Genomic DNA, 21826 nt, shown 5'->3' on the forward strand with positions numbered 1-21826 from the left:
CATAACAAAATGGTTCTAAAATAATGTTGCTTAAAGATTTTTTTTTCTATAATACTGAAATGTTTCAATGTTTATTGGCATTTAACATTATAATAATTAGCCAATGTTATGTATTATTATATGTTTGTATGTTTTATATATATATATATATATATATATATATATATATATATATATATATATATATATGCATTTGTGTTATACTGTCTTTGTATCATATGGTTATCTCTTTAAAATGACAGGTCTTTCCCTCCTTTTCGATTTTAAACAGAACATACTTTGACAACATAGTGGCAATAGATTCTCTACTTGAACATATCATGGTGAGTAGGTTCTCCTTCTCTCAGTAAGGTCACATGCTTGGTCCTGAGGACAAACATGCTGTTCTTCTGTCGCTCATCTGTGTCACGATCAATGCCAAATAAATTTCTGCTAAGAACCACCCCACCAGCCTTGGGCTTGTTGTTAAATATTGTGTTTGTGTCCTCTAGATCTCACTTACACAAACACAAATATTCATACACGCCAAGTATCAGATATCTGGCCCCCTCAGGTCTCTGTCCCCTCCTTCCTGTTGAGAAAAGCAGCACAGGAAGTGATGCAAATAGGTCAGGGAGAGGACAGAAAGTCAGTTTGACATGGCTCCAGCATCTTTCTGAGCTCTTGGCATCCCTGTCAGGGATTCATTCCGATATTTCCAAATACATACTGTACTTCCAGAAGCGGAGGTAATATTTAAGTAGTTAAATAAATAAAATGTCTTTCTTAGTTTGAAGGGATTTCTTGCTCGTCAGCAGTTTCATAAAGCATGTTTATCTTGGAGAGGAGAAGATACGATGTGCCACAATGTTGTGAAATCTTGAGGGAAGGACAAGTTCCTCAGTTGCTAGTCTCACACAGATGCATGTAGTGGTTGACCGTTTTTTCAGTGGCTAACATATTGCATCTATAATAGAATTTCATGAAAGCAATTGAGACGTACACTTAAGATTAACACTTAAGTCACACAACATTTACTCAAAATGTACTATAAATTTAAAAAGATTTATTATCTATCAACAAGTCTTGGTTATATGAAAGTCTTGAATAACATAACCAAACTAATTCTGGTTATCGATGCTGATAAACTGAAGATTAACAACACTTGCATAGTAATGTTGTTTAAATGAATTCTTCTTCAACAAACATGCACGTTGCATTCTGTCATGGGGAAATGTCATTAAGGAAATGCATGTTTATTTGTGTTTCAGATATATGCAAAAAACCTGGTTAATGCAGACAGATGTGCGCTCTTCCAGGTAGATCACAATAATAAAGAGCTGTACTCTGACCTGTTTGACATCGGGGAGGAGAATGAAGGGAAACCTGTCTTTAGGAAAACCAAAGAAATTAGGTGAGCATCCAGAAATCCTCACTCAGTCATATTTGAGTCTTTACATCCACGTAAACTATATGTTCTCAATGTGTTTGTTTATTATTTTTTAGATTTTTACTTAAAAAAAAACGCAAAAGTTACGCAAAAAAAGTTACGCAAAGTCACAAAATTCAGAATTGAATCTCTGACTACAGCAAATGTAGTACAGCAGGTTGTACAACACACTCTGAGATAATGAGCAATTGGGGCAAAATGTGCTCAGCGGTGATGCCAGTGCAAAAAAACAAAACAAAAAAACAATCGTAATGGTCATAAACATTGGATTTGTTTTTAATTTTATTTTTATTTTTAAGGTGAAATGTGACCGGATATGTTTTCCTCCATAAATATCGGAGTCTAAGTATACTTCATACATTGCTAACTGACTTTAAACTCTTACCCCCAGGTTTTCTATAGAGAAAGGAATAGCAGGTCAGGTGGCGAGAACAGGAGAAGTTTTGAATATTCCGGATGCCTATGCAGACCCCCGTTTCAACAGGTAATGAAGATTTTCATTCTCCAAGCCAAAACACATGAGATTTCTTTAAGCAACTTTAAGGACCAGGTTACACATTAAGCATTTAAGGCTGGATGAATGACCAACGTAACATACAGTAATACACAATTTTGCACTGTGACACTGTGAGCGCTTTAGACAACTGATTGTAAAGGTACAGTGTCACGGCACAAAAAGTCATTTTTCAATCCAAAATGAAAAGACAGAAAGAGAAAAAAAGAAATAAAGTATAAATTCTTATCACCTTGATTCAAAAAATATCATAATAGTCATAATATGTTATTTAAAATCTATTTGTGCATCATGGAATTGTTAAAAATTGTTTAAAAAATTAGGGTAAAAATGTTTTGGTGAGCTTGACCCGGCAGGTGCATAATATGGGTGTATTGTTGAGTTGGACATGTGGACACACAGTTCTCTGTGGTTGTAGGTGTTAAAGTGGACATGTCAGATAAATGGGGCTTCTGGGTTTGTGTAAATCTGCAATAAGGTGATTATGTTAAACCCAGATGAGCCAACGTTAGAAACCGTTGTGTGTTTAACTCAATCACATACAAGCACTATGCTTGTTCAGCTCTCTGTGTGTGTGTGTGTGTGTGTGTGTGTCTGTGTGTGTGTGTGTGTGTGTTTGGACTGGTTTGGGGGGTTTATAAGGACACAGATTTGTATAATGACATGGGTATGACACAGATATTACAATATGAAGGTGGTTTATGAGGTCCCTGTAATTCAAAAGGCTTAAAAAACATACTAAATTGTGTTTTTTTGAAAATCTAAAAATGCACAAAATTTCCTGTGAGTGATAGGTTTTAAATACAGTTTGTACAGTATAAAAATCATTACGCCTATGGAGAGTCCCTGTAAACCACCAATACCAATGTGTGTGTGTGTGTGTGTGTGTGTGTGTGTGTGTGTGTGTGTGTGTGTGTGTGTGTGTGTGTGTGTGTGTGCATTTCTCTGTCTTCTGTTCCGCTTTTCACAGAGAAGTAGATCTCTACACTGGCTACACGACGAGGAATATACTGTGCATGCCAATAGTCAGCCGTGGGACTGTGATTGGTGTTGTACAAATGGTTAACAAGCTGGGAGGAAGTGCCTTCACTAAAACTGATGAGAACAACTTTAAGATGTTCGCCGTCTTCTGTGCTTTGGCCTTACACTGTGCAAATGTAAGTGTGCAGACCTGGAGTCTAATAAAACATCCATTGGTCACAATAACACACCTTCTAGAGAATGGGAATGTTTGGAAGAAACAGGCTTTGGAGTGTCTATGAGAGATTTCCTACACTTGGTCCTTTGTGGGGTCACACAGTGTTGCCAGATTGGGTGGATTTCTGCCCAGATGGTTTTGAATTTGATTTTGTGGGGTTAAAATTGGTTTGGGTGGATTTGGGCTGGTTTGGGATCAGTTTGGCAGTTTTCTAATTGGTCAGCAAACAAAACCCAAGTGTGCATGTACTCCTTCTAATCAGTCATCATGACGTTAGTAAACTGCACTACACTGCAGAATCGTTGTTGATGTGGACCAGCCCGCCCTTTTAGCCAATCAAGAGTGACAGCTGGTGGATGTTTTGATTAATGAGTGACGGTTTTTTAGCGCAATAAGGTATCAAATTTTGAAGTTGTAGCTGTATATTCAATCAATCAATAAGTTGTAGTTACAATGAAGAGTGGGAGAGTGACCCAACTTTTAAACCATGGATTGTTCGATTTGAAGTTAAAAGGCAACACAACGTTGAGCACATTATTTTTATTGTTGTTCATTATTTGAACATGAATGACACATGATCGGCGGTTATGGTGTGTAGAAGAGTGTGTATTTTCTCTTACTGTATTTGACAAGTTTTTGATTAATTTTCCTATTGTATTATTCTCCAGTCTGTGAATTTTTTTTTTCTAATTTTATTTATACCATTTAATTGTAAGGAGATGAACACAATCCTTATCAACCTTGGTTGACATGGAAATAGAATTGTATCGTTTTGGGCAGGTTATTCATGGAGTGGGCAGGTTTTGGGCTGGAAGATGTCAAGCCAATCTGGCAACACTGATCCCACACTAGTCTTGTCACATGGCAGCTTTTAAAATTATTGATGTTAATATTTAAAAGAGCATGAGTGCTCTGCTGCCATCCGCTGATGGGATTTATATTTACACCTCACATTTTGCCAGTGATTTATTTACTCTTTTACTGATTATGAGTGAAGGATGTGTATAGAGGAAGAATATTAAAACTATAATTATGATGCTACAACTTTATAGTGGTAATACATAGATAGATAGATAGATAGATAGATAGATAGATAGATAGCTGTCAATTTAGATAAACACAACCACATTATTTTCAAAGGGTTAGATATTTTGCATCTGTGTAGACACCTGGGGTGAAAGTGTATGTGTGTGTTTGTGTATAGATGTATCACCGGATAAGACATTCAGAGTGCATTTACCGGGTGACGATGGAGAAGCTTTCGTACCACAGCATCTGCACGTCAGAGGAGTGGAAGACCCTCACACAACTCTCCCTCCCTTCAGCCATATATAAAGAGATCGAACTGTGAGTTTACACTCTCATACGTCAAAGAACAATGGTACATACTGGCTTTTAAAATTATGGTTACTTAGTAGTTATTTCATTTTGCAACTCTTAAATCTGATTGGACAAGCCACACTGAATAGCTGTAAAATAGGTACTGAAAGCATGTGACCGAACATTATTTTCTATTTATTAGGTTTGGTGAATTAGAAAATATATTGGTTTGTGTAAATATATTGATTTGCTGTTATTTATTGGTTATAAATATATTGGTTTGAGTTATTTTCATGTGTGGACAAGTAGACATTACATAAGAGTGCAGGTGTAATCAGGATGTATTGAACAGTTTTTTTAGCTCATATTTCACTTGTGCAGATTTGAATTGCAAAAAAACTGAGTCATATTTCTGTTTAAGTTTCACTTTGACATTGCTCCTTTTGAGGAACTTTGGCCTGCAATATTTGTATACATGGTTTACAATTCATGTGGAAAAACCAGGTAAGAATATGTCGGTTTTTAAGAGCTCTGTGTGTTTTGTATCCTATAAGAGAAATGGATGCATATGTAGTAGAAATAGCAGTGAAGGAAATTATTTGTTTGGAATAAAATGTCTTGCTATGGCTGAATTCATAGACGGTATGTGTTCCTCAATGAAAACAATTAAATCAAATTTTTACATTTTGCATACTTTCTTGACTTTTAAACTAACTAAAATCTTTATTGGGGCAAAATTGTTGGTGCTGCAAATGACAGGTGAATCATTTGCATGCAAAATATATTTGAATAATTTGTATAACTGTTTGAATTGTTTTACTGTGATTAATGATAATTAACATTTAATAATGATTTTCGTATTTTAGGATTAGATCTGGGACCAGGGTAGAACGATAAAATATATGCATAAAAGGCATTTGAAAAGAAATAAAAAAATAAGCAACCTTAATATAACAAAATGTTTAAACCTGTTGTCTTAATAAAAATCAATCCTTTGGACATAAAAGCGCCGTAGATGAAGAAACACTCATGTACAGTACTGCTTTGACAAGGCAAAGGTGTACAATCACTTTTTCTTTGTGTAATTAAAGCTTTGAGCAGGAGAAACTGTGTCGCTTCACTATGTCAGTGCGGAAAAATTACAGACGAGTTCCATACCACAACTGGAAACATGCTGTGACGGTGGCACACTGCATGTACGCCATCCTGCAAAAAACCACTGGGATCTTCACTGAGCTTGAGGTCAGTGTCGTTCTCATAATAGCATTTACTGTGAACTTATAAAAAATGCATCTCACATCAGTGAGAAAAATGCTAAACTACGAGCCTCAAACAAAAAGTCAACTACAGTAACTGAAGGGTGCAGCAACTATCATACTCTTACTAAATTCATTTTATACTACTAAATTTATTCCTCCATTTTTGGGGGTAGTCATTACATTAAAGAAAGGTTTATTTTGTTGACTGACCATGTGTAAGCAGCAAACCGCAATCCTACAATGGCTAGAACTCACCAGCAATGCCTTTCAGCAAATCACTCAGGGCAAATGTAATTTTTGATATTCATGAACCAACAGCTGCCTGGCACAGTGTGCTGAACAACAAAGACCCAATTATTGAACTTTATTATGACAAAGATACAATTGTGACTTATGTTGGTCCCATTTTATGTGGCATTACTTCAAGTACTATGTACTAACATATAAATAAATAAGTCAATGCAATACACTTATTGTGTATATACATGTTTTTACAATGTACATTTACTTTGTATGTACAAAGTACAGATGTACATCTGTCATTAATTTCTGTAATGATATCTAATTATATGGTTGACCCTACCCTTTTACCCACCTTTAAAAGTAACCATACCACCAAAACTGTACCTGTATGCCATATACTATACTATATACTACACACACACACACACACACACAATTCATTACAGTGTCTGGTAGAAAAACAATGAGGATGACAGTATTAAACATAAATATAAATATATTTACTTTGAAAAATATAGAATGAACTCTAATTATAGTGAGAAACATGGTTATAGAAGCAAAAGCCATTAACTAAACTTTTCCCCTACTTTTTTAAAGAAAAAATTAGCTTGTTACTAATTTTAGTAACATAGCTGCTCTATGTTAAAAACAAATGAGTTAAGGCCCGTTCACACCAAACACAATAACTGTAAAGATAACTATAACTATGAAGTTTTAATATTTGTTTTAATTAAACCACAGCAACGATGACAACTCAGAGGAACGAATCCTTCCAGAATGTTTTTTACAGCTTAGGAGCGATAACATTTTAAAAGCCATTCAGAATACAGTTTAAAGCTTGAACATTTAAAGCTTTAGACAGCTCAACTTCAGCGCACAATTATAATAAACAGAACATTATAGTCTGCTGGTGTGGTTGCTAATATAGTTAACATTATAGTTACCTTTGTAGTTATAATTCTTGGTGTAAACCGGTCCTTTTCTGTCACTGACTTACTTCCTTGCCCTGCTTATGTCTTCTCACACAGAGGAAAGGCTTGCTGATTGCCTGCTTATGTCATGACCTGGACCACCGTGGCTACAGTAACAGTTATCTGCAGAAGTTTGACCATCCGCTGGCTGCTCTGTATTCCACATCCACCATGGAACAGCATCACTTTTCACAGACAGTGTCCATCCTGCAGGTAAAGCTCCTACACACTGTGCCAGTTCGGTACGATAGCTTCAAACACGCTAAATGTGAATGTGCACTGATTTGTGTACATCTCAAGAACAGAAATCTGAACACTGGATAAAGCCAGTTTCAAAATTAATGTTTAATTTTGTTGGCATATTAAAGTCCAGTTTTGGGGAAAGTTACTTTTAACAGTAATTACAATATTGCGTTACTCCATAAAAAAAGTAACTAATTGCATTACTTAGTTACTTTTATGAAAGTAATGCATTATGTTACTTTTGCATTACTTTTTGTCATCTGAGCTGGGCTTGCTTATTTAATTTTAATAACAAAAAAATCTAAAAGTTATATTTTTGGTAACTATAAAGGCCCTTTCACACCAAAAGAGAAATTAACAAGCCTCAGGCTAAAGGAAATGCCTCTGTACGTCAATCAAAATTTCTCTTAATAAGGAGACAAGAGATGTGTCAGTGAATACATGTGAAAACAAAATAACTTGCATTACTTATTTTAAAAAGTAACTTAGATACTTACTTCTAGATGTAAAAGTAATGCATTATAGATATAGATAGGAATAGACAGTAAATTATATACACCTAATGCTGTAATGCTGTAAGCTTCATTTTAAGAAAATGGCCTTTAAAATCTAGAGATGCTAATGAATAAAATGAAAGACTTCAAAGTGTATTTTTTGATGTTTTCTTTCCACTAGTCTAAAACATAAAACAAAAAAAAAAAAAAAGACACAAAAACCAAAATCATAAAAAAATAAAAAAATAAAAGAAAAAATCATGAAAAAGAAAAAAACAATGTTTTTGCCTGTAGTGCCTTGCATGCAATAACCATCACATTGTCTTTAAATGTCATATTGACAGAAGCTGAGATACAAGGATGCATTCACATGGTATAGCCATTTATTTCCAAATCAAGTATCGGTGCAAACATGCCCCCAAAATTTCTGCCAAATGCATTTCAGATCCCCGTTATACAGGCCAGTTGTAGAGGACTGTAGATCATCACTCCAACACTCTGATTCAGCTTTTTTAAATGCCAGTGCACTTTACTGAATCACATGTGTGGATCTATTCCCAGTTTTAACAATATTTTCCTTTAATCATCTTTTGATGAATTACTGCTGCAATTACAAGAAAATGTACACAAACATGTCTTTTAAATGAAATTCTGTTTACTGCCTGCTTTTCATGGGTGGTAATAACTCACTGTTAATTGCACTAGATATGTTATGTTGACATTTATGAATAGAGCACAATTTGCCCCAAAATCTAATTTCTGTATTCTCATGAGGTTAACCACAAAAAAGAATGTGGTCTAATGTCTCTTTTTTTCTAATTTCCATATTTAAGAAATTTCCCATCATAAGGTTGTCAGCCATCTCTTGGATGTCCCTTTGGCTTCGCTGTAACTCTCCAGCAGAGCCAGACGCCCCATAAGTGGAGCTTTTGCTTTTTTATTGATCTCTTTTTTTCTCATAGCTGGAAGGGCACAATATTTTCTCCAACCTGACTTCCAGTGAGTATGAGCAGGTGCTGGAGATCATCAGAAAGGCCATCATTGCTACAGACCTCGCTTTGTATTTCGGCAACCGCAAGCAGCTGGCTGAACTGCTGGCCACAGGGGCGCTGGACCTCAACAACCGTGCTCACAGGTCAGAGGTCATAGTTCATCTCCATTATTGCAGAGCTCTTGTAAATCTTACCTCAACTTCAGAGATATTTTCAGGGATCCACCGAAACAGTGACATAGGCTGTGCTTGAAGTAGTAACACAGTGGTTCCCAACCCTGGTCCTTGAGGCATCCCAACACTGCAATCCAACACACCAGATTCAGGTCATCGGCTCATTAGTAGAGAGATTCCAAGACCTGAAATTGGTGTGTCAGAGAAAGGAGACATGCAAAATGTTTAGTGTTGGGGTGCCTCCAGGACCGGGGTTGGGAACCACTGTAGTAACATACTGCTTGAGTGAATCTCACAAAAACTGTTACACTCTATTTGAAGTTGAGATTTTCTTAGTGTAATTGCACAAGTACTAATTAACTGCATGCACTTACTGTATGTTAAAGGTTAGGGTTTGGTTTAGGATTAGCTGCTTGTAATTTTGCATAATTTTCTGTTATTATTTAGTTAGTACATATAACATGTAACTACATCACTTTAAAATAAAGTTACCACAGAAAATATATCCAGGTTACATTTCAGCCTAAATTCTTATTTTGTGCAAAGAAAGCCTTTTTATTTATTTTTTATTTTTCTATTATGACATTGATTATTATTTTCATGACAATTAAATTTTCTTCCAAAAAGAATAATTATCATAATGCACCCAGACATTACTAAATCAAATCAGTGTAAATAAAAATAAAAAAAAAAAAATAAAAATAATAATAATTACATTAAATTAAAAAAAGGTTTAACTTAATTCAAGCAAAGCAATAGCTTTGTATCCTAATGTAGAGAATTCCTAGTATGTGTAACTCACACCCTGATCTGATCCCGCTGATGAATTGCTTTATGATTATTTGTCCGCCGCAGGGACCGTGTTATTGGTCTGATGATGACGGCCTGTGATCTCTGCTCTGTGACCAAACTGTGGTCCGTCACACGACTCACAGCCAATGACATCTATGCTGAGTTCTGGGCTGAGGTTAGCTTTAATCATTCTTAACCAAGCATGAATCTTGTTGTAACAATATTGTGTAATTAAATCTCTAAACATATCACTGAATTGTTTAGAATGGTATGTCAAACTGCAGGCCAGACCTCAGAAGGACAGTCAGTGAAATTGTTCATCTTGTTTGTAATGATAGGGGGATGAAATGAAGAAGATTGGAATGCAGCCCATCCCTATGATGGACAGGGATAAAAAGGATGAGGTTCCCCAGGGACAGGTAAATCAGAACTTTGTCATTATCAAGCTCCTAGAAGAACATTGCTTTTCCTATCCCATGGCTTCACGTGAGAAGTGTGCCTAAAAAGGTGCCTAGGTAGGCAGGTTAACTGTTATATGCTAAATTTGAGTTGCGACACCATTTTTAATGTCTTTCCATGTTCAGTAGTACCTGAGTCCTGTTTAACCAATGTTCTCAGGTGGGGTTTTACAATGCTGTGGCTATTCCCTGTTACACCACCCTGTCAGAGCTGTTTCCTCCCTCCAGTCCTCTGCTTACAGCCTGCAGGTCAGTCACACGCTCAACACAATGTCTGACTGCATTAATGCTCCAATGCTGTGATATAATCATGTCTTCGTAGACACTTTTATTAAGCAAATTGAATCAATTGACTAATAATTCGAAATCTGCTTGGCAAAGCTAATATTATAAAACAAATTCCTGGATGAGTCTTGTTCAAAACAGTTCTAATCGCTATTTGCATACCTTTGACCGCATGTCAACTTATTTTAAAATTAATGTGCCAAGTGGCTATGTTACATTACAGGCTAATGAGCTACTGTATATTACTTAATGGTAAAGTTTTGCTTATAGTGATGAATAGAATTTATATAATTTATAATTTATAAACCCTCTGTTTTTGCCCTGCATGCTACATAAATTTAAAAAAAGGGCAGACCTAAAAAAACAAACAAATTGAGTTTGACCACCTTTTTTCTTCCTGTCTGGGTTTGGATCACCCTGACAGCATTGTTTCTTTTACTCTAGTGACAGACTTCAATTGACTTTTTTAGGGTTGTAACAACTAATCTATAAAATGGAAAAAAAACAATAATGGAAATATTCAAAAACAGATTTTATATTTTATCTAAAAATAATGATTTTAAGCATTTACGAATAAATGCATTAAGATTTTAAAATAAACAAATTAATTCAAGTTACATTCAAGTTACAAGCTACATTTTAAATATAAAATCAGCATTTCAACACAGCAACTGTTACCATTAATAAAATCATCATTAGCCATATACTTTATAACCAAACAGAGCACAACTTAGAAATGCAACAACAATTCTGACTAAAAGTATTTAAGAATGTTTTAATAGCCATATTTATTTAAAATCCTACACTGTCTTTGAAAAGGTTTTTTTGTTGTTGGGTTTTTTTTTGTTTGGTTTTTTTTTTTCAAAGAAGTATCTTGCCTCACCTCACATGCATTTATCAAATAATAATAATAATAATAATCATAATGGTAACACTTTATTCTGGTCTCTTAACTAGTTGCTCATTAACATGCATTTTACTAGAATATTAGCAATTTATTAGTACTAATTAAACACATTATTGGGGGAAATGTTGTAGTTAATAGTGAATAAGTGTTCCTATTCTAAAGTGTTACTATAATAAAATTTTAGAATGCAGTTTATCCCTGTGATGACAAAGCTGAATTTTCAGCATTATTACTCCATTCTTCAGTGTCACATGATGCTTCAGAAATCATTTTAATATGCTGATTTGCTGCTCAAGAAACGTTTCTTATGAAAAAAAAAAAAAAAGTGTGATATTTCTCACTTTAGTCACTTAATTTGTGAATTGTTTTGCCACATTTAAACTATAGACCAACTGTTGTGTTTTTGCTGTGATAATGTGAAGAGCTATCTGTGTTTGCAGTGAAAACCTGGCCCAATGGGAACGAATCGTGCAAGGAGAGGACACCTCTGCGTGGGCTTCCAATGACAAGGCCGAACTGAGCGAGACAACAGACAGTGGACCAGTAAAAGTGGACAACTGAATCTGTGGCACCTGTCCCACAGTGCCACCTACACCCTGCCAGAGACACTGGACTTCCTGTGGACAGTCCCACATCCTGCAGAGACAGGAGGAAGTGCAGAGGGCAGGCGGGGAAGGATACATTCAGAAAAAAGAAACAAAACATAATGTTACCTCAGTTGGTGACGGAGGCGTACACTCTAATGACATCAGGGCTCCCTCGTTGATGGCTGGGACTCAAGTCCACTCTGTGTGGGATCACTTCAGCAGAATAGCAGTACTTTTCCTTAGGAGGTTTCTTCTGCATATTTTTATTTAGGTGATTATTTTTCTTTATCTCAGTTTCTTTGCTGGTCTTACATTTGAAGAGGCCTTAAATACGAACCTGAGTTACGATCTGGTTGGGTGACTTGTAACTAGAAGATGGTTCGTCTAGTTAAAATGGTACTTTTTATCCTGCTGTGGTCACAAATGTTGTACGCAAAGCTACCTGAGTGGATTTATTTTTTAAGACAGACAGAAAGAATGTTAAGTCACGGTAAAGGTGCATGAGGCACGATAAACCCATCACTCTGGTGGTCTGATGGATGTTTTATATAATATTTTGAGCAAAGATGTTTTGCAGTACTTGAATGAAGAAATACAGCCTATTCTGAGTGGAGCTGAAAACAAAAATACCCTAAAGCTTGTCCTTCCAAAGCAAAGAGCTTTTGTGATGGCAAAATTTTCACTCTGAACCTTACTGTAGTCACACACAAGTCACGGTGTTCCTCACTGAGATCTGCAGCATCTTCAAACCTGATATGACATTTAACCCGTTGAAGTTCATAGCGTTATTGAAATTTAAAAGAGATCAAATAAGGAATCAAATGTTTCTGTTTCCATTGTACCAAAAACTTACTGTAAATTTTAAAACTTAAAACCCCCTTCATGCAAGTTTTTGACGTCAGACTGCCTGCGCTTACACGTCAACTGAAGCACACTAATTAGATGTTCAAGAACAGAAGTCTTAAAGAAACAACTAAAAAATAAAAATAAAAAAATAAATGTAACTGTATGAATCGAACAGTTACATTTATTTACAGAAATTAAAGAAAAGGATTACAGAATGATCCCATGCGAATCGTGCTGCATTTTAGTGTTCTGAGGGCATATGATATGATTTGATGGAAAACAAGCCAAAATGTAAATTATTATTTTAGTACATTTTTGCACACTTTGCCCATTGGTTTACTTAAAGAGTACATAATGACAGAATTTTCATTTCTGTGGGACCTCTCCCTTTAACTCTGTGGACTAGCCCCCTTCAAAATACCCGACCAATCCTATCTTACTAACTAGTGCAGGGATTTCTAACCCTGCTCCTGGAGAGCTACCATCCTGCAGACGTAAGTTCCAACCATGCTCCAACACACCTGTCTGTAATTATCAAGTAGCCCTGAACACCTTGATTAGCTGGTTCAGGTGTGTTTGATTGGTTCAGGTGTGTTTGACTAGTGCATCCCCCATAAAACCAGACAAACTGCTCCTCTTCTCTAATGTACATTTGAATTCTGCATGTTTGGATTCTTTAAAAGGAATTGGATAGAAATCTTACAAAAATGTTTCTACAACACACAAAACTATCTAATAATGAGAACAGAAAGATAAACACATTACTTTCCCTTTTCCAAATTTAAATAAACCTTTAGAAGGTCATACTGTGGATTAAATTTTGTAACTCTCATTCCCAAATCACAGTCTTCAGAGATCATTGTTTCTGTGAAAATCAAACATTTCTTTACAAAAAATCAACAGATGAATGATGCTTTTTAATGTCACATTTCTTCACTGCTTTATGAACACATTCTGCTCCAGTTTCTATGGAACAGTCTGTACAAGTTTGTGTGAGCAAAGAACAGTAACCAATGGGATGGAGCTTAGTGAAGGGGCGATTGAAAATGCATCTGACACTGACAATTGCACTTTCTGGAGAGTAAGATTTATTTCATCTACATTAGAAGTTGTCAAACGCAGACTAAGCTGAATCTCAAGTTGCGACCAAACAAAAATGTTTACCATCAATATAATGCCTTCGTTTCAGATTTTCAGTTTTTTTTTCTTTGTATCTGTAAGATGCACCTGCAGTCCCTGCAGACAGTGATGGAGCTCTGACTGACTGATGGCCTACTGTAAATACTGCGGGACTGATGAGTGAATGTAATCAATACTGTCACAAACTGCTTCAAGATGCCTGTTAGTTTTTAAGTGTACCAATGGTGTACACCATCGGATATGGGAATGTTAATCATGGCTTCCAATGCACTGTGTGTAGAGAGATTGAGTTTGGAGATGTAAGTAAGCTACATTCTAATGGTGCTATCTTAGGCAGTCATGCACTTTCTGATCCTGTGCGCATGCGAGTATGTGTGTGTGTTCACTCTGGAGTAATGCTACCAACCCCGTGTACTACAGAGTCATTTCAGCACCGCTCACCTCAGTCACCCAAGAACATCCACAACCAGTTGTCATTCCCCTCATATGCACTATGTTTAGAGACTATTATTATTGTTATTAATATTATTGCTCCTATTATATTATTATTGCCACAATTATTGATTATTACCATTGTTATTTTGTTAATTACAGTTCAATTTTAAATTAACTTATATTTTTTATACAAAGTTTAGCATTATTGTTTTGTACAGAACAAATTGTACATTATGGAATAAAGCGAATGTTCATTTAGAGAAACTGTATACTGTTGCCCGAGATAAATGTCTCAACTCTAAATGTATGAGCAGTAATTACTTTTATTAAATATTTCTGATAAATACAAATTGTGTAATATGTATTTTCTGAATTTTTATGTATGTATGTGTTTATTTATTTACTTCCTTACATAAAGATTTACAATAATCAATTTGCCATGGATATTGAAATAGAACAGCACTATGTACAATCATATTAACTAATATAATTAATATATAGTAGTACACAAAAATAAAGTAGTACATAAACATTAGCCTGTTGTTCAGAATTTTTTGCAACAGGTGGCAGTGTGTTTTCACACAGGTATCCTAGCAAAGTAACACAAAGATTTTACCTGAACATGTTCCACAAGTGTCCAAATAGCTCATCTTAATTTTGAACATATCTAGAATGAGTACAGGTAAATCAGCTTCAGCTTAATCGTCTTTATTAAAATCAACATTATGTTTATAACTATAATTATTCGGGATGACACAAAATGGTTTCTTTACATCAGGGTTCGTGTCTTACCACATTTTAACAGCAGGGGAAACATGGTAAGTAAAATTGAAAACCATATGAAGCCATTTTGTGACTGTTATTTGGATATGGGACACAAGAGTGAATCAGATTTTCCTAAAAGGGGAGGGTTAGAACTGCTTGCGTAAAGAAAGTGTATGGAATCCAGCTGGGAGATAAATTACTAATCATAGCTGCAGTGCTGAAGCTGTGACAAGTCCATTCTGAATCCTTTGTGTCTACCGCCATCTATCATTCCCTGAAGGAGGGAGCAGAGACGTCACGTCGGTAATGACCGACAAATTGGGATCTCGCTCAGAGAGACCAATCCACTTTGAGTGCAACTAAATGAGCCAATGCACATTGGCATGTGATGATTGCATCCAGCTGCCGCTGATCACAGCATGAGCATAAAAAGCCAGCAGGTGCAACGCACACCAGGTTTTCGCTGAGGAGCCAAGCCGGTAACCTGGCTGCTCAGCGGTGGTACAGCAGATGTGGCGACAGGACTTCTCTCTGTTCCCTCCTTCAAGGAACGACAGTTATATACGTAAACCAAGACATTCCCTTTCAGTCAGTCACTCTTGACGTCATGTCGGTAATGAACGACAAATTGGGATCCCTACCAAAACGCCATGGATGCTGTCCCTTCCAGTGTCCTGTGCAAGCCTCCTGTGCCCCCTTTTTGGCGTAGGCCGGGTCTCGCAACAAGAAGGTCAGCCACTGTTTTCATAGCACTACCCACTCAGTGAGATTGGACAACACTGGGAAAACGTACCCATTCCAATTGGAACAGGAATGTTGCGGAAGACCCATCCTTCCCGAAGGAGGTTAGGAAGCACTTACACATATGAACATCCGTTTAGGTGCATATGGAAGATTAGAGGTGATTGTAACTCTCTTGGAAAATGGCAGAATTCTGTCAGGGAAACATGGGCTCTGAGGCTATACAGTGGACTTTACACATATGGAATCCACTTTGGTCTCTACATATGGAATCCAGCCCTCTACCAGTTCTCACAGATTTATCGAGTGAGGGCCTAGCACCGGATGTTCCATCACGTCTGCCTAGAGTTGTTAGCAGTATGCCTTGCCTTGAACTGTCTCGGAGGGCGTTTATGAGGCAAGCATGTGCTGTTCTGCAAAACGGAAAACACTGTGACTGTTGTGTAAATTCCTCTGAGGAAGGATCTACTGACTCAGAGACAGGGCACCCTGTGGCACCCACATCCAGACCTCTGGAACCATCATTTCTGGTCCCTGGACAGGACACAGAGGTTCTAGATGACCTACCCCAGGGGGTAGTTGACACCATCACTTCGGCGAGAGCACTATCTGTGCTGTCCTTTTTGCAGCAGGGGTTGGAGTGAAGGCTGTCTCTCTCCACCCTTAAGTCTATGTGGCTGCAATTGCTGCCAATCAAGACCCCTTGGAAGGGAAATCGGTAGGTAAGCATGACCTGGTCATAAGGTTCCTTAGGGGGACGAGAAGTTTAAATCCTCCCCGCCCCACCTCTATACCCTTTTTGGACCTGTCTCAAATGCTCAAAGCACTACAGCAGGGCCCAGTTGTGCCTTTGCAGTCAGTTGAGCTGAAGTTTCTGTCAATGAAAACCCTGCTTCTGCATGACTGCCGCTTCAGCTGCCATATGCCCCAGGAGCCTCTGAAACTGTTTCAGTGGGACCGCCATCCTGCTCTTGAACAAGTTTAGGCAGTTCAACACCGACTGAGCACATCCCTGCATGAGGCATACTCCGATCTGAAGGCCCAACCAGCTTTGGTGTCAGAGCACTAAGTACCTGTCTTCATACAACTGATCCTGAGACTGAGTTTTTTTTCTTTTGTATGAGCCAGTCGTCGAGGTAGTTGAGAATTTGAATGCCCTGCTCTCTCAAGGGAACAAGGGCTGCCTCCACAAATTTCGTGAAGACATGGGGCAACAGGGAGAGCCCGGAGGGCAGGACCTTGGGCCTGTTGCACAAAAGTAGAATTAAGACATCCGGGATAAATGACTCAGCTGAGCTCAATAAAGCCAAAACATGTGCGTCCAGGCTTAATTGGTTGCACAAAGACCAAGCCAGGATGAGCAGACACGGATTCATTAAGCCAGGTGAAAGCAAGCAATCCTGGATAGGTGCGCGCTCACGGCTCACTCAAATAGACCCCGCCACAGATCACAGATTAACTGATTTACCATGGCAACTAGAGCCGCGTACTTTTCCCCCCCGTCGGAAGCACAAATCCTCATGGAGGCATACGAGGAGGTAAAAAAGATATAATTAAGAAGAAAGGCAACACCGCCACAGTAATAAAGCAAAGAGAAAAAGCGTGGCAAAGTATTGCAGACCGCCTGAATGCGTAAGTAGTGCACAATTACACACTCACCGCTCCGCTGAAACATCACAATTACAAATCAAATATTTAATTCACATCTCCAAAAACGCAGTTGAACTGTAATTATGAAACGGTTAAATTTTTTATTGAAATGCACTGCATATATGAGTGAAATTGTGTAACGTAACTCCATCACACTGTATAAAGCTCTAATATATTATTATTAAAGCCTTACATTATTATTTTACGTTACTACGCTCAGTACGGTTTTAATCTTAGCCGTTGTACTCTGCTTATTATGTTGTCCACCGGTTTTTTTTTGGTTTTCCCCTGCTTTTATTAATGTAAAGCAGCTTTGACAGAATGAAACAATTGTGAAAAGTGCTATATAAATAAAATTTTCTTGAATACATAGATGAGCTATAATAATAATCACTTTAATTTATATAGCGCCTTTCAAAGGACCCAAGGTCGGTTGCTCACTGCACTGCAAAAATGTCTTTCTTACTTAGTATTTTTGTCTTGTTTTCAGTAAAAAAAAAATATCTAAAAAAAATCTTAAATATTTTCTAGAGCAAAATAACCTAGGAAAATAAGCAAAAAACTCTGCCAGTGAAACAAGAGAACTTTTCTAAAAGTAAGTGTTTATGGAAAAAGTAAACTTATTTCAAGACAATTTTTCTTATTATATTGACAGATATTTAAATTTTTTGCTTGTTTTAAAGCACACATTTACTTGAAGTTTATATTTTTGGTCTAAACCTATACTTATTTTGCTAGGTCATTTAGAAAATCAAGAAAATACATCTTTAGTGATTTTTCTTTATATATTTTTACTGAAAACAATACAAAAATACCAAGTCATTTTTGTCAGTGTGACTCCATTAAATGTTCTTGTGATAAAGAATGTGTGTGTGTGTGTGTGTGTGTGCGTGTGATGTAGATTAAACATGAACGGGCCAAAACGGACATGGCAGCAGGTCAAAATCAAATACAAGAACATTCTGCAGAATGGTATGGTCCCTGACTAATATTTAACAAAGCACAAGCATATATTGTACCCAGAAGGTGCCTGCTCACACATTGTCTGTACTGTTTTAGCAGTGAAAAAGAATACCCACAGACAAGGCACGGGTGGTGGGTCACCAAAGGCTGACCTTACCCCAGCAGAGGACATGGCCTTGGAGCTAAATAAAGGCAGGCCCGTCTTAGAGGGGATCCCTGGGGGGAAAGAGACGAGCATAGGTTCCTCCCAAGATGCCACCCGCTTCATTCAAGGTATGTCCTTCCATCTCTACATGGAATACAACCACATTCATATTGAATCAATTTGGACTGTCTGACTTTGGTTTACCTATTGCCTTGCAGTGTCTGGCAGCACTGTGTTCCTGTTAGAGCCACCAGCACAAGCACCAGACGATGCTGATCCAGTGAGTACTCCATCAAAGGCATACTGTAGGCCTGGCATGTCTTGTCTACTAGCTTCAATATGAATCCGATTAAATGTGATAGGGTGAAAGCCCCAGTACAGCAACAGCACATGATGGAGACGATGATGAGGAGGAGACCATCTCTGTGGATTCCAGAAGGCATGAGGTATCATGTTAAGACTGTGAAAGTACTATTTACTCTACAATGGTGAGGAGTCCTCATCAAAATCAAAAAATCTAATTTCTTTTACAGGACCCAGATGCTATACAGTGGGAAAACCAGCCTGGCAACATAGTGCTTATTAATAAAAGGACACCACATCCTGCCAAATTCCAGCTGCGCTAATTGTATTGTGTTCACAGAGCTCACAAGCTATCAGAAAGTTGTATGGCAACCACCTCCGGCGCAAAATAGAACTGACAGACATAGACATTCAGTACAAGAAGAAAAAGATAGAAAATCTTGCACTGGAGTCCGAAATAAAAAAGAGGACAATTAGGAAACTGGACCTTGAAATAAAAAAACTTGAGAGGGAGGTGAGATATGCCTTCAATGTACACTGTATGCTAACTGTAACACAAATGTATTAATCATTATTTTTCTTTCCTCCCCCAGCTCCAAGAAGATGACACAGCTCAAAATAAAAATTAGGTATATTCTCGTAAAGTCAAGTGAGCCATGACATATGAGCTCTTATTGTGAGCACACAGGACGTTGGCATCTTTCTAAGGTATTTTTTTATTTTTCACAGCAATCAGTACAACCAAGTCATCGTTATAAGGCACCGGCCTCCTATACCAAGGCCCACCAGCACCAGGTGTGGCCACTAGCCTATATGAAGGCCCAAAATTGTGTGTTCCTTTCTGCTCTGACAATGGCATGCCCATTATTGCGAGATGTGGTGGATGAAGAAGCACTTGTGCTGAGGAGAGCCTTCAGGCGAGAAAGGGTCTTCAGGGACCGGTTGGACCCACTGGCCTTCCCTGATGACCATCTATATGAAAGATACAGGTTTTCTGCAGATGGCATCAGGTATCTATGCAGACTACTGGGTCCCAGGATTAAGCACCGCACTGCACGGAGCCATGCACTGTGTGGAGCAAATGGTTTGTGTGGCCTTGCGCTTTTTTGCTAGTGGAGCCTTCCTGTACTCAGTGGGGGATGCAGAACAGCTGAACAAGGCCACAATTTGCCGCACAATAAGGAGTGTGTGTCTGGCTATCAAAGCATTAGCAGATGTCTTCATCTCCTTCCCTGGCCACAGAAGACTCTGTGACATGAAAGAGGAGTTCTATAGGATTGCAGGTAAGAGGATCTACAAATTACAGGACAACTGTTAACACATAGTAGGATACTCATTACTTTGTGTGACAGGTTTCCCCAATGTCATTGGTGCAGTGGACTGCACACACATAAGGATAAAAGCCCCCTCAGGTGCCCATGAGGCCGATTTTGTGAATAGGAAAATCCTTTCACAGCATTAATGTTCAGGTGAACATAACTTTTTGATATTGTCCATTGACGAACACTCTCCATTGCCAATGATGTGCATTGATTGGTGTAATATTCCTCATCTTATGATTTCAGATGGTCTGCAATGCTGACTGTGTGATCAGCAATGTTGTGGCAAAATGGCCTGGCTCAGTCCATGACTCCAGAATCTTTCAGGCCTCTGAAATCTATCAGTGCCTATCACAAGGTAAGCCACACAACCCCTATTTATAACCATCATGGCTGTGTCAAGAATATCAATGTTAGTTTATGAGGTAGTAATGATGAGATTTTGTGTTGACAGGTGAATTCTCTGGTGTGTTGCTGGGAGACAGGGGGTATGGCTGCCAGCCTTTTCTCCTGACACCTTTCACAGACCCCCAGGAAGCACAGCAGGCCTACAACCATGCCCATGCCAGGACCAGGGCCAGAGATGAAATGACCTTTGGCCTCCTGAAGGCACGCTTTCACTGCCTTCACAAATTAAGGGTCAACCCTGTTAGGGCCATGTGATATTACTGTGGCTTGTGCTGTCCTCCCCAATGTGGGCCTGCCTGAGGAAGGAGAGGGCCCCCAGAGTGCCACCAGCCATGGACTGGGACAATCCGGCAATCTTCCCTGATGACGACAGTGGTCGGCTGCTGAGGGACCAATATGTGTTGAATTATTTTTATTAGTATGTGTGCTTTCAATTTAGGTAAAAAAATGTCCTGCTGTGGCAGAGGAAATAGGGTTTTTTTGGGTTGTTTTTTTTTACGAATTTGGCCTCTTATGATGTTTGTGCGGTATACTGTGTGTAATACAAGGCTGCAGGGAGGCTACTGCATCCATTCATTTGTCTGTTCAGCTGATGTGTATGGATTTGTCCTGCATTTATTTTAGTGTGCAGACATGCAGGGTGTGTTATATACAGACCTTTGAATGTGTATGTATCATTTTGTATAATATGCTTTGATTCTGTGCTTTCCATCTTGTAGAGTCACTGTGACTTCAGTTTCGAAAAGAGCTGATAGTTTACCTACTTTGTTTTGTCCTTATTCAAATAAAGGAACATAATGTTACACATTGTGTTTTTATATTCATATGGAATGTGTATTTGTTTATATGACAGAGTACTAGGGCCCCACTGAGGAAAAAGGATAAAGCCATAAATTTATGAGGCTGGTTCTTTCTGCAGAAAAGCAACATATTCTTTTTACAGTTTTGATAGTTATGACAATGTGATACTTTATATTCTGGCACATCAGCATGTCTTTGTTTATGAAACCATACTGAAGTACAATTTCACGAAATGCCCCACATCTGTCATTTTAACAACTGTCCTCCTTTAAAACAACTGGTTACAATATTATGACTTGTCTTTTTTTTCCCTCTGTGGCCCTAATATTCTATCATTTTATATATAGCCTTATAGTCTATGGGAAACTGTAAATTATCTAATGATAGCAACATCATCTAAAAAATCATTATTTATCCAAAATGATTGAAATTAATAATCACAAAT

General features: G+C 37.8%; 1 protein-coding gene and 2 long non-coding RNA genes across 4 annotated transcripts in view; all 3 read left to right on the forward strand.

The window, feature by feature from the left end:
* The window catches only part of LOC109068551 (cAMP and cAMP-inhibited cGMP 3',5'-cyclic phosphodiesterase 10A-like), a 95561-nt gene extending 80842 nt beyond the window's left edge, over window positions 1-14719 (forward strand). Inside the window, exons 10-22 of one of the 2 annotated variants that reach the window (XM_042768423.1) lie at window positions 272-323; window positions 1251-1393; window positions 1821-1913; window positions 2914-3100; window positions 4346-4488; window positions 4882-4965; window positions 5553-5703; window positions 6992-7147; window positions 8634-8806; window positions 9692-9803; window positions 9967-10047; window positions 10247-10335; window positions 11719-14719. In XM_042768423.1, coding sequence (XP_042624357.1) covers window positions 272-323; window positions 1251-1393; window positions 1821-1913; window positions 2914-3100; window positions 4346-4488; window positions 4882-4965; window positions 5553-5703; window positions 6992-7147; window positions 8634-8806; window positions 9692-9803; window positions 9967-10047; window positions 10247-10335; window positions 11719-11839 — 1585 coding nt within the window. In that variant the 3' untranslated portion in view covers window positions 11840-14719. The remainder of the gene's footprint in view (window positions 1-271; window positions 324-1250; window positions 1394-1820; window positions 1914-2913; window positions 3101-4345; window positions 4489-4881; window positions 4966-5552; window positions 5704-6991; window positions 7148-8633; window positions 8807-9691; window positions 9804-9966; window positions 10048-10246; window positions 10336-11718) is intronic. The other variant, XM_042768424.1, reaches the window with a different exon arrangement.
* A 4209-nt stretch (window positions 14720-18928) lies between these two features.
* LOC122147181 lies at window positions 18929-19539 on the forward strand. Its single transcript, XR_006161456.1, has 4 exons — window positions 18929-18996; window positions 19084-19125; window positions 19194-19367; window positions 19447-19539. It is a non-coding gene; the product is annotated as an uncharacterized LOC122147181 (long non-coding RNA).
* Window positions 19540-19547: 8 nt separating this feature from the next.
* On the forward strand, window positions 19548-20822 carry LOC122147180. Its single transcript, XR_006161455.1, has 5 exons — window positions 19548-19561; window positions 19643-20136; window positions 20206-20322; window positions 20419-20530; window positions 20627-20822. It is a non-coding gene; the product is annotated as an uncharacterized LOC122147180 (long non-coding RNA).
* The last annotated feature ends 1004 nt before the right edge of the window (window positions 20823-21826 follow it).

Source organism: Cyprinus carpio, chromosome A13, assembly GCF_018340385.1.
Source record: "Cyprinus carpio isolate SPL01 chromosome A13, ASM1834038v1, whole genome shotgun sequence".
NCBI lineage: Eukaryota > Metazoa > Chordata > Actinopteri > Cypriniformes > Cyprinidae > Cyprinus > Cyprinus carpio.